This window comes from Elephantulus edwardii, unplaced genomic scaffold (assembly GCF_000299155.1).
Source record: "Elephantulus edwardii isolate Elephantulus edwardi_28Jun2011 unplaced genomic scaffold, EleEdw1.0 scaffold00561, whole genome shotgun sequence".
NCBI lineage: Eukaryota > Metazoa > Chordata > Mammalia > Macroscelidea > Macroscelididae > Elephantulus > Elephantulus edwardii.
The window spans coordinates 225,408-238,469 of record NW_006400311.1 but is presented as its reverse complement, the minus strand read 5'-3'; the positions used below and the strand labels follow the sequence as shown (position 1 = coordinate 238,469).

General features: G+C 41.9%; 1 protein-coding gene across 2 annotated transcripts in view; it reads left to right on the top strand.

The window, feature by feature from the left end:
- The first annotated feature begins 1,233 nt into the window (after nt 1-1,233).
- The window catches only part of ATP6V1C2 (ATPase, H+ transporting, lysosomal 42kDa, V1 subunit C2), a 108,963-nt gene continuing 97,134 nt past the window's right edge, over nt 1,234-13,062 (top strand). Inside the window, exons 1-2 of one of the 2 annotated variants that reach the window (XM_006903313.1) lie at nt 1,234-1,389; nt 3,510-3,577. In XM_006903313.1, coding sequence (XP_006903375.1) covers nt 1,261-1,389; nt 3,510-3,577 — 197 coding nt within the window. In that variant the 5' untranslated portion in view covers nt 1,234-1,260. The remainder of the gene's footprint in view (nt 1,390-3,509; nt 3,578-13,062) is intronic. The other variant, XM_006903312.1, reaches the window with a different exon arrangement.

Sequence of the window (13,062 nt, the reverse complement as noted above, 5' to 3'; positions counted from 1 at the left end):
CCGCCGTCGCCCACACGTCCCGCGCCTGCCTGGCTCTGCGCTCCCCCGACTCCCAGGTAAGGATTGAGGGCGAATTGGGAACTCAGGGGAGGGCGTGTGGGGACAGAGGCGCACCGCCACCGCGAGAGAAGCCACTTGCATCTCCCTTTTGGCTGGCTCTGCCTTCAAGAGGTGCTTTCCTTGTCCGCGCTTTCTCCATGGGAACATGGGAGTTGACCCAGCGCCTCTGCTGCGTTCTATCAGAGTAGGAACAGGTGGGATTCCCGCAGGTACCAAGAAGGGACACGTTGTCCCCAAGTCATAAGCCGTCCAGAGCGAAAGAAACCGTGTTTAGTGTGGGTAGTCTTAGGAGACATTTAGATTCTTAGGGAGTAGAAATGAGACTGAGACTTAAGGGGGAGGGGGGCTTCATAATAGACATTATTACACTTCTGGATTTTTTTCCCCTCTGATTAACAATCCAAAGACACTTCGGGAAGTTATGGGGAAAAGAGAAATAGAGAGGCTGAGGAGAGTAGGTTTGGGTGTGTGCACGTTTGAATGAGCAGAACTGAAAGACTTTACAGGCTTAAGGCGCTGGACAGAAAATACTTGCCCAATCCAGCTAGTTACTCAGCTCTGCGGAGTGGATATTACATCTGGTGCTGAGGCTAAAAAGACTCGTCAATAACCCTTAATTCTTTCTCTCACTTTTCTTTCCCTTCATTTAAACGAAGAGGAACTCTTCTGCAGTCTGAGTTTTGAAGCTAGTACTAGCCTCGAGTTTGTCAGTTAAAGTATGAAGTTTGCCCTTCAACCTGATGCACTAATTAATCCCTCCCTTTCATCCTTCTGATGCAGTGTGAAAAGAAGAATAGAGTTCAAAAAGGTGTCTGAGCCCATCCTATTCTCTATTTAATGATGCCAGATAAAAAGTGCTCACCAGAATGGAGAAATTGCTTCTTTTCCCTCCTTCTTTAATCTATAAAGCCAGTAAGAACCCCCTGTAAGGATGGAGCACCTTTTTGTTTGTACAGCTACCTATGAGCTTCCCAGACTTAGAGCAGCACCTGGCAGAGAGCCGTATTAGGTGCCCTTGAGCTGTATACCCCGAATGAGAAGACCACAGAGGCTAGGAATGGGAAAGTGACAGATCTCAAATAAACTTTCAGAGGGAAGGGAGTAATGAAGAAGTAAAACTAACTCACACATCTCTTTTCATGTTTCTGTTTGTATTTGTGTTAGTTCTAGTCAGTCATTGGGTGAAAGAAGACTGGAAACATGTCCGAGTTCTGGCTGATTTCTGCCCCTGGCGATAAGGAAAATGTACAAGCCCTGGAGAGGATGAATACTGTAACTTCCAAGTCCAACCTGTCTAATAATACCAAATTTGCTATTCCCGACTTCAAGGTAAAATTCATGGGAGGAAGGAAGTTGGTGTGGTGAGAGTAGGTTGTTGGTTTTTTTATTGTTATTGTTATTGTTGTTGTTTTTTTAAAATCAAGGGGAAAAATGCCAGGGCAAAAACAGGAACACTGAGGCCCATTCTGAGGTTAAGGATGAGGGCGGGGGTGTGGGGGTGTGGGGCGACAGTTTGGATGAGACATAGCTCAGAAGTAATTGTGGTACATGCAGCCATGACCCAAGTCACAGTAAAGAATGAACAGGGGGAGAAGACGGTGGGTAGCCTTGTCTAATGGCTCAAAATGTAGAGAATTTTATACACTTGCACCTTCATGTCCTATCCTCAAGTTCTCATTATTTTGTCTTTAATGTCAGAGGAGACCGATATAGTTAAGACATGCCAGCTTGGAGTGCTTCAGCCTTGCTTGTTTTCTTGACTACTGGCTAGCGAGAAAACCCAGGAGCCTTTTGGGTTTACTGAGGGCAATGGAGAGGATTTAGTAATCACTTGGTGAGTGGCAGAAAGAAGTTTGAGTAATGCTGGAGAGTCTGAGGGCTCTTGTGGTTGGTGGAGGACAAAGTTAAAATAAAACTAGCCTTAAAGAGTAAAATATGTACAGTCTTCAAAATGAGCGACGACACAGGGTTCTGAACTCAGATCTTGCTGACTTTAAAACCTGCTGCTTTCCCCAAATGGGGAACTGTTGCAGCATAGTCCACAGAGAGCTGTATTGTAGCCAGAAATCTATTGCTTCTCTGGTGGTTCAAAACCATAGGCCGTTCCTTGGGAGAGAGATGGGCAGTCTCCTCCCTTGTGATTTACAGCCTCTTTTGAAATGCCCCTGGATGTCAAGCTATGAGTCAGATTTGACTTGACAGCAGTGACTTTGACTTTGACATTCCCGCCCCCGCCTGGAACAGACATAATGAAAGTTATCCTTAATGTTTACTATGTCTAAGAGACTCTGCCAGACTCTGGATAATACAAAGAGGAAAAACAAAGTTACTTCAAACTCATCAAGTCTCTTGAAAAGAAGAAGCTTCACACTATCATTGAGCTAGCTGTCCAGACCTCATAATTTTCTAAAGATTTTTTAGTTATTATACTAGTTTATTTACAAAATTCAAATATATTTTTTCCCAGAGCAAATTCTTCCCATTTCCCTCACCCCCAGCCCATCAAATTGTACAACACCATGATTAATGCCTCCCACCCCCTTCACATCCTCATCCCTCTGCTTCCACCCTCCTCCCTTGGATCCTTATAATCATTCTACAATAATGGTTTTAGACAGTATTTGTCCTTGTGGGACTGAGTTAGTTACCTAAAAATATTTTGATGTCTGAGTCAGGGTTGGTCACACAATAGCAATACTTTTCCTTATGATTCTATGAGTAGTCTTTTATGTATGCTTTTTGATATTGTAATACTTTCCACATAAAGAAACAAAAGTAATGTTGTAAATAATTTGAAAAGAAAGGACTTTGAGAATGATGAAGTGAAGGGAAAAACTGTTTTTCCCCCTCCCTTCCCCTATAAGATCATTGCCAGTACAGCAAAGGACAAAGGAAGGCATTGGTGGGAGAATCTTGGAAGAAAGGATTTTAGAAATGATAACACCTTACACTTTTTGCTGATATATCCATTTATCAGTTACTAGTTATGGTAATAGTGGATCACCAATCAAAAACAGGAAAGAGCTGAGGATGGAGACTCTGAAATAAGTCATTCCTTGTTATGGGAAATGTGATGGTTTCTTCTGAGGAAAAAAGAACATTCCAAAACCCACCACTTTTCTGCAGCTTTGGCATGGCCATTGACCACAGGCAGCTTACTCAAGATTATAGAATTTGTAATCTTGATTGATAGGATTCCCTTTCCTGTTACTGAATAGAAGAACTTGTGGTGACCTAATGCTAAGGAGTTACGTTGCCAACCCAAAGGCAGGTGGTTTGAATCCACCAGTTGCTCTGCCAAAGAAAGGTGGACGGTCTCCTCCCAACCAGTTTATTGCCTCTGAAACTTGCTAGAAGGTCAGCTGTGGGTTGGTTCTGACCCAGTGATACACCACAACAACATTGTTGAAATTGTGCGTGTGCTTATAGCTTCTTTATGATCTTTCTAGGTGGGGACCTTGGATTCCCTTGTTGGTCTCTCTGATGAGTTGGGAAAACTCGATATCTCTGCTGAGAGGTAAAATACTTCTTATTTACTACATACAAGTGCAAATGTGACATTGTTGTCAGAGAACACAGTGCTCTTGCTGTGGCTGAACCTGTACTTGTCTAAACTAGGTCCAAGAAGTCAGCTGAAGGAGCCCCGGCCAGGCTGCCTGAGAGGGCCTCACCCATGAAGGCAGTTGATGAGTAGGGGGAGTTTAGTTTGCTGAAGGCAGCATGGTTTTTAGAGACCTTTCCAAATGGAGAAGGCCATGATAAAAGGTGCTGAAAGCATAAAAAAGGGGGGAAATGAGTAGTTTTTCTCTAAAACATTTGTTTTCCTTTGTAGTAACATAGACATATAGTAAAAAATTCAGCACATATAGTAACAAGTTCAGCTTATACAAAGTGGAAATTGTTTCCCTCTTACCTACTTTCCTATCTTAAGTTTTCTTTTGAAGCCATGCTCTTATCACTGTTTAAGAGTCTTCCAGCAATAGCCTGTACCAAACACACACAAACACACACACACACACACACACACACACACACACGAAACAACCCACCACCAAAACCCTCCAAAAACCAAAGGAAGAAGCAAACACAAAAAACCCAACCAAACCCGTTCCAACCATGGTAGCCCCACCATAAGATATAGAAAAATTCATATAGTCTTATGAGCATTTGAGGCCACTAGCTGCTCCACAGGAGAAGGATGGGCAATCTCCTCACGTGAGATTAACTGCCTCTGAAAACCTGCTGGAGGATCAGCTATGGGTTGGTTCCAACTCTATGGTACACAGCAGCATACAGCAACAACATATGAATATATTATTTTTATTTTGTTTTATATTGGTTTGCATAAAAAATGTGTGTTTATTATGTTTCATTCATGTCATTGTTTCATGCATTCTTCCATTCACATTGTGTTTCAGACGATCACTTATATACATTGTGTTTTATAAAAATTAATCACCAGTGATCTATACCACTCTTATCCTGATTCAGATCCCCATTGGATCTCTCCTCCCTCCTCTTCCCCTTCCCTCTTTGAAATTTTGTCCACATCTTACTAGTTATTCTCCTATTTTTACAATAATGGTTTTCTGCATTATTTGTCCTTTTGAGATCAAGTTAGTTCACTCAGCATAATGCTGTCTAGACTCTCACATGTTATGTAGCATTTTACAAAATTGTTCCTTTATGTTGCATAGTATTCCATTGTGTGACAGTACCACAATTTCTCAGCCCATTTCTTTGTTGATGGACATTTGGGCTATTTGCATTTTCTTGCTATCATAAATAGTGCTTCTGTGAACATAGATGTACAAATCTCCATTTGTGTCTCACTTCTATTTTTCTTGGGGTATAGGAATCTATCCTTAAAAATATTCCTCTCTCTCATTGCTGTGAGTCAGAACGGACTCATAACAGACCCTCTAGTGGCTTTTCAGAGGCTGTAAATCTCACAGGAGACGGCCCACCGAATTTCTCCTGAGGTGCTGCTGGTGAATTTGGACTGCTACAGAGGCACCATCTCTTAAAAATAGTTTTCTACAAGTGATAGTATACTCTGCACCTACTTTTTAAAAATTTGGCAATGAGAATGACATAGAAGGAAGTGAGAAGAGTGCTGTTATAATGTGGGGACTATAATTAATGCCATAATTCATGAATCTATGAATGCTTGAAATGTAAGCCATTTTGCTCTGTGAACTTTCACTCACCACACAAGAAAAAGGGGTTTTTAACTTATTTTTTATTATTAATTTTAATGAAAATTTACAGAGACTTTGGATTTCCATTCATTCATTGTTGCACTAAGGAAAAAAAAAATTTAAATGGTATCTTAGAGATGGCTTCATGTCACTCCTTAAACATACACCCCCAAACCCTACTGCTGTGGAGTCTGTTCCAACCCTTCGCAACTGTCCACCTGACTTTTGAGCTGTGGAGGAGCCTGCCCTTCTTTCTCCCATGAGTGCCTCATATATTAAGTCGCTGACCTTACAGCCTAGTGGTTAGTGGCCTCAGACTTAAGACTGGCTTAATTATCCCTCCAGGGCTCCTTAGATAGGAATCTTAGGGGGCAGTTAGTTAGTATGTTAATTGAGGAAGAACAGCCTCAGAAAGGAGGGTGAGAATGGAGATTGCACAACTTGAGAATGCAGTCAGTGTCACTGAATGGTCCATGTCACAACTGCTGGATTGATGTGTGTTTTGCTGTGTGTATATTCTCAGCAGCATCTTAAAAAGTGAAATTTCTTGGCCAAAGAGTGTATGCAATTAGTGTTTTGTTGACCTGCCCAGACCCCTCCAAGAAGTTGTTCTCATTTACACTATCACCACAAAATCTATTCAAATTTTTAAGGGTCTTGAAATCATGTAGGGTTTTTTGTTTGGGCTTTTTGATGTTGTTGTTGTTTCATTTATATCTGACAAATCTGGTGGTAGTAATAATAATTGGAAAGTATTTATACCAAGGACCTCTCCAAAGTGCTAAAGAGCAATTCTGTCAGTTTCAAGATCAAGGTACACCTGATCCAAGCCATAATCTTTTCAGTTACTTACTGTGCATCTGAAAGTTGAACAAGGAATAAAGTTGACAGAAGAAAAATTGATGCTTTGGGATTGTGGTATTGGAGAATGCTGAATATACAATGGACTGCCGAAAGAACAAACAAGTCTGTTTTGGAGGGAGTGCAACCAGGGTTCTTCTTAGAGGCAAGGATGATGAAACTGTCCCTCATGCTTTGCCATGTTGTCAGGAAGGGCCTTTCTGAGAAAAGTCAGAGAAAGAAAAGTTGGCTTTCAAGGAGATGGGTTGACAGAGAGATTGTGACAGTGGGCTTGAGCATATCGGAGACGGTGGTGATGGCACAGGATGGGGCAAGATTCAGATCTGCTGTTCATTGCAGTCACTGTGAGTCTTTGTCAACTCCATGATACCTAGCAACAATAACAACACTTATGTATCATGAGAAAGTACAGAAAATTATACCGTCCAGAGATAACTGCTGCTGTGATTTTGCTTATGCCCATTTATTGTTCTTTATACATGTATATTAATAAAAATGCAGTCACATTATACAATTGTTTTGTAATTTTCTTTTCCCTTTGTATTTTGAACTTTTCATCTGACCGCTAACCATCTAACTTCAGCATAATACTTCAGAGATTTTTGTGGGGTTGTTTTTTTAAGAATAATTTGTTTTGGCGTAGATGAGAATCTATTGTTTATGATGTATTTTTCACTTTTTAAATTGTGATTCAGGTGAAAGTTTACAAAGCGAAATGGTTTCCTGTTCAACAACGAAGGGCTTAACTTGATTAAAAGCAAGAGAAAGCAGCAGCCCTGCCCAGGCCCAGGGATTCTGACTGCTTCATCCTGCTGATCCTTGTTGAGTGTAGTCAAGTCAGCACTGCCGCACAGAGACCCTGTATACAACAGAACGAAACATTACCCCTCCTGTAGTCTTATCAGAATGCTGCTGTACTTAGCCCATTGTTACAGCCACTGTGTCAAACTGCGTCATTAAAGGTCTTCTTCTCTTTCTGCTAATTCCTTTTCATTGTCCTGGTATTGGAACAGACTCATAGCCAAGTCTCCCTCTGGCAAGTTTACAGAGACTGTCAGTTGCATGGGAGGAAATTGCCTATCTTTCTCTTGGTGGTTTTGAACTTTGATTTGGCAATGAACCTCTTAAGGACATATTTTTCTTTTTCAGTGGAACAAGGTTGCTACTGTCCATTCTAAGAGTGTTTATGAGAACTATATTGGGAGTTCTGGTGAATATGTTTTGAGGATTCTCTGCATGCAGGTTAGAAGGAAAACCTCTAATGAGATGAATGGATACAGTGACTGCTGCAGTAGGCTCAAGCATGTCAGAAAGGATAAGGATGGCACAGGAGAGGACAGGGGTCATAGGGCTGCTGTGAGTCGTACTCTACTCGACAGCACCTAACAACAGCCACCACCACCAGTATGAAGATTGGGGCATGGGCTAGAAATGAGGTTTTCTGTATTTCATTTGCCCATCTATTAGTAGTTTGTTAGTAACATTATATATAGGATATTGGCTAGCAGTCTATTTGAAGCTTGCTCTTCTGTTTTTTTCTGAATGAAAGCTAACCTGACTTTCATATCTGTAAAATGGGACAATACAATCATATCTTTTTTTTTTTTTACCGTGACTAGGTATCTGTTGGTTTGTTGTGCTGTCTTGATTTGTGTGCTGCTGTTAAGCTAGAAGCGATGACTCCAGTATTTCAGGGTTATTTGTAGGGTTCCCCATTGTGGACAGGCATCAGCGGAGCTTCCTGACTAAGATTAGCAAGGGCTCAGGAATATACTTGCGAATATCTGCCAATGAAAACGTTATGGATCACAACAGGATATTACCAGATACACGGCTAGAGGACGGATCCCTTAGGTTGGAATGTGTTCAAAGTACACAGTGACCTCAACAATGGATTCAAGCATACCAATGACTGTGTAGACAGTGCAAGACTGAATAGTATTTAATTAGAACTAAATTCAGTCACTAGGTGTTTTTCAAGGGATAATGAAAGGAAGTAAAATAAAGTTAAATCAAGTATTACGAAATAGCAGACATGGCCTGTGAAATCTTAGGTATGTAGCATGTTATGTTTTGGGCTGCTAACTTAAAAGATCAGTTGTTCAAATCCACCAGCTCCTTCCTCTGAGAAAGATAAGCAGTGTCCTTGTATAAATATTTACAACCTTGTAAAAGTTGGACAATGACCAAGGAGGATAGAAGGAGAACTGATGTCTTTGAGCTGTGGTGTTGGAGAAGAGTATTGAGAATACCATGGACTGCTAGGAAAACAAATAGATTCATCCTGGAAAGGGTTAAACTGGGTGGCTCCTTGGAGGAAAGGATTCTGAGGCTCCGTCTAGCCATCTAACATACTTTGGACATGTTGTAAGGAGAGACCGGTCCTTGGAGAAGGACATCATCCTTGGGAGTGTGGAGGGACGGTGCAGGAGGGGAAGGGCGTCTAGGAGATGGATTGATTCAGTGACTGGGGTAATCGGGATGGGTGTGTCAGAGGCAATGCGATTGGCACAGGATAGAGCAGGGTTTAGGGCTGTTGTACATAGGGTCACTATGAGTCACAAGTGACTCGATGGCACATAACAACAACAAGCCTGATAGAAGGCCATGAGTTAGAGTTGGCTCAACAGTAATGTTGTTGTTGTTATGTGCTGTAGGTTTGTGGTTTTGTTTTTTTTTTTTTTTTTTGAGGAGTAAGAGAGGGTGTTGTTGGCATTCTCCACAATTTCAGGAAGAGTTGGAGATAGGCTTGACCCCCAAAATGCCTGTGTCTTTCTTAGGCTGCTCAGAACTACCGAGGGATGTCTGACAGATAATTGACCCTGCTAGCAGTCGCCTTCCCTGCTGACTATTCTGACAAACCATGGCATGAGATTGTGATATACAGTGTTGGCTTAAGAATGAATTGTCCTGCAGAAATGACAGCAATTCAACCTTTCATCTGTCTAGACTTGTCTTTGCTGCAGGGAGCTCTGGGGGTCTAGTCCATAGGAAGTTGCACTGCTAACCTGTAAGGTACCCCTCTCGGGTGGTTCAAATCCACCAGCAGCTCCAAGAGAAAATGGACAGTTTTCTCCCATTCTTTTCATAGTCTTGGAAACCTGCTGGAGGGTGAGCTGTGAGTCAGTCTTGATTCAAAGGCCATGAGGTTTTAGATTTTGTCTTTGTTAGCCATTATCTGCCCCAGGGCAGAGCTTGATCTAAGCTTGATCTGAGTTTGTCTCTTATTCACCACAACCCCTCTAGCTCTGTAATGCTGGCTTCCGGATTATAGTTTCCACTTGGATTTCTTTGTTTCAGTAAACATTGGTGTTTTGTTCTGTGCTTATTTGTTCCACAAGCTGCTTGTGATGGTGCTGCCGCATATGCATACGAACAAATAAGAAAATTTGTGAGCAGATACAGTTATGAAGTAGATCGGATCTTTACGAATATGTGTGTTCTTGACAGTATAGGGGTAGATGTTGTAAGAATTAAAATCACTGTGCCTTTACTTTTCCTTGTGGCTATATATTCTCAACAGCCTTCCTATAAACCAATCAACCAACCAACCCACCAAGCTAAAATAAAATTAAAAAAACAAACCCAACCAAAAAATGTGCACTGAACACCTTGAAGTTCTTACATCTCATATTTCCTTAATCTGGAGGTCAGCATGCCCCTAATTTGGAAGTTAACCCTGGAGTTTGGAGTTAAATAGAGGAATCTGCAAATGTGATGCAGTGACTCTCTTCCGTTCTTTGAAATGTTCCACCTGATTCTTTGAAAAGTACTTGAATGTTAGTGGCTAAATAAAGGCTAGCTGGGTATGTAACACAGGCAGCATAAACCTGTCAGCACTGCCTCTGGCCAGGAGAACAGAGAAGGCCCAGCGTTTTCAAGGTGTATTGTTTCCCTATCCTTTTATTATTTATTTACTCGCGGCACTGGAGTGTTTTTCCATGTAGCCAGAACTCAGCTTTTACTTACTGAGGCTTCCCCTTCATTTTTTATTTGTAGCTTCATACTGCCTCTATTAATCTCCTCCTTATTTATACAGTATTTTGTGAACATTTGAAAAAGCAGTTTTGTTTTTATAAACCAGCACTTTCCCTGCCCCCACCCCCTTTAAAAGAAAAATGTCTGTGTCCTTCACAGTATCTTGGCTCGTTTTTATGGTGCTGGTTGAAATACTACATTTCATAGGTGCTTGCATGTTCTATATACCTAGTGGACTTCTAGGGTACACTGTTCATTGTCAGTACCCTCCTGGAAGCATTAACTGTTTTGTGGACTAGCTGATGGCTTGTTTGTTTTTGGTGTTTCTTGTTTTTTTTTTACTTACATGTTGTCATGAAATTGACTAGCTGTGGCTGATCTATTTGACTGTGGATGTTTCTGTTTTAGAGATGTGTGTGAATTGATTTTTCTAAGGACATTCCAACAAGAAACAAAATATTTTTAATATTATTTTATCATTTTGTGTGTGTGTGTGTACCGTCAAATCGGATCTGACTGGTACAGGAGGAGAGTGTCCCTCCTTTCCCGGCAGAGCATCTGGTGGATTTGAACCGTCTGCCTCTGGGATTGCAGTGCAGCTTCTTGCCACTAGGCCACCAGAGCTCCCCTAAAATATAATTTTTACAAAGTATCCAAGAGCAAGAATATCAGGTTGAGATTATCTGCACAGTTTCATTTGTTCATTGAATAAATGCCAGTTGAATGCCTCATTATGTAAGTATTGAGTGTCTACAAAGCTGTTTGGTGGGCCTACTGTGTACCTTAATTACCTTGATGAGCCATCACTATAATGACTAATCACACCCATCACCACCCTCAATCCTCCTAACCACTCCCACAAACACCTTATTTACTCCACACACCACTCCCTCTGCTCTTGCCTGACCCCCTCTGACTCCCGTTTTTCAGATCTCTTGATTCACCTTCACACAGTATGCGTATCACTTTTTAGCATCTACTAGAGGGAGCTCTGGTGGCCTAGTGGTAACGAGCTGCCCTGCAATCCCAAAGGCACACAGGCAGACTGCTCTGGGGGAGAAGGATGAGCAATCTCCTTCAGTGCAGTTTACTGCCTCTGAAAACCCACCGGAAGGTCAGCTAGGAGTTGCTTCCAATTCGATAGCACACAACAATAAGCAACTTTTGTTGTTGTTAAATGCAGTCAAGTCACAGGTGACTCATAGCGACCCTATGAAGGAGAGTCCTCGATGCTTGGGTGGCTTTCATCCTCTCTCCAGGTTCATAGGGTTTCTGGAGGCAAGCTATTATGGAAGTGGATGCCACTCCTCCTTCCAAAAGAAGCAACTACTTAGAAGAAACGTGAGATAAACTTTTACAATAGTTTGTGGGATTATGATTGTTGTCTCTTTTCCTACCTAGACTGTAAGCTCCACAAGGCCAGTCTTGACCATAGTTAGATTCCTCACTACTTATAATAGGATAGGCCCTAAGTGGCCACAAATATCTGTTTGCTCCAGGAATTGGATTCTTACTCTCGGGTTAGTTTTAAAAATTATGTGTTGTTTCTTGTTGGAATGCCCTTAGAAGAACCGGTTCACCCACATATCTAAAATAAACATCTTCTCAAACAAAACATCTTCCCAAACAAATTAGGTCCTAGGAATTGATGAAATACCAATTGATGTGTTTTAAACAGATGCAGCCCTGGACATGCTCACTAGTCTTTGCTGTGAGATTTGGAAGACTTCTATCTGGGCATCTGGTTAGGAAAGATCCATTATTTGTTCCCATTATATAAAAAAAAAGTGTACAATAGATTGAAGGAATTTTCAAACAGTATCATGAATATCACAGACAAGTAAAATCCTGTTGAAGAATGTTAAAAAATGGCTGGAAGAGTACATGGACAGGAAACTGCCAGAAATGCAAGCTGGATTCAGAAGAGACCATGACAATGATGTGAGAGATATCATTGCTGATGTCAGATACAACCTGCTGAAAGCAGAGAATACTAAAAAGATGTTTACTTGTGTTTTATTAAATTATGCAGAGGAGTTTGAATGTATGTACCACAATGATGGCAGGAGAAGCTCAGACATAATTGTTTGCAATATAGAAAGATAGAAAATAGTTGCCTATGTTTAGGGCAATAATAAAAGTTAACAATGTCTAGCCCATTAACCTGATTGATTAGCTGTGAGATTATTACTCCAGGGACTAAGAATTTGTGATTAAGTCACTATTATCCTAATAAATTACTTGAAAAATGCACCACCAGCAAGGAAGCCTGACAACTGCTTATCTTGAACATAAAACACAGCACATGGCCGCCTCCCTCCCTCCTCCTTTCTCCCTCTCTGAACCTTCCTGCTGCCGCATTCAGATCTTGCTGCTCCAGCCTCCAGGGCACTTACCATCCTCACAGCCTGTGATCCACAGAGGGGGGGAAAAATAACTATATATCGTTCTTTTGTCCCACGCACACCCGAGGCGAGAAGAAAAACCCCCAACACCCAAACCTTAATTTTCCACCATGAGGGAAATCGTGCATATCCAGGCTGGTCAGTGTGGCAACCAGATCAGTCCCAAGTTCTGGGAGGTGATCAGTGATGAACATGGCATCGACCCCACTGGCACCTACCATGGGGACAGCGACCTGCAGCTGGACCGCATCTCAGTGTACTACAATGAAGCCACAGGTGTCAAATTTGTTCCTCGTGCTATCTTGGTGGATCTAGAACCTGGAACCATGGACTCAGTTCGCTCAGGTCCTTTTGGCCAGATTTTCAGACCGGACAACATTGTTTTTGGTCAGTCTGGGGCAGGCAACAACTGGGCCAAGGGCCACTATACAGAAGGGGCCGAGCTGGTTGATTCCGTCTTGGATGTGGTGCGGAAGGAGGCTGAGAGCTGTGACTGCCTGCAGGGCTTCCAGCTGACCCACTCCCTCGGTGGAGGCACAGGCTCCGGAATGGGCACC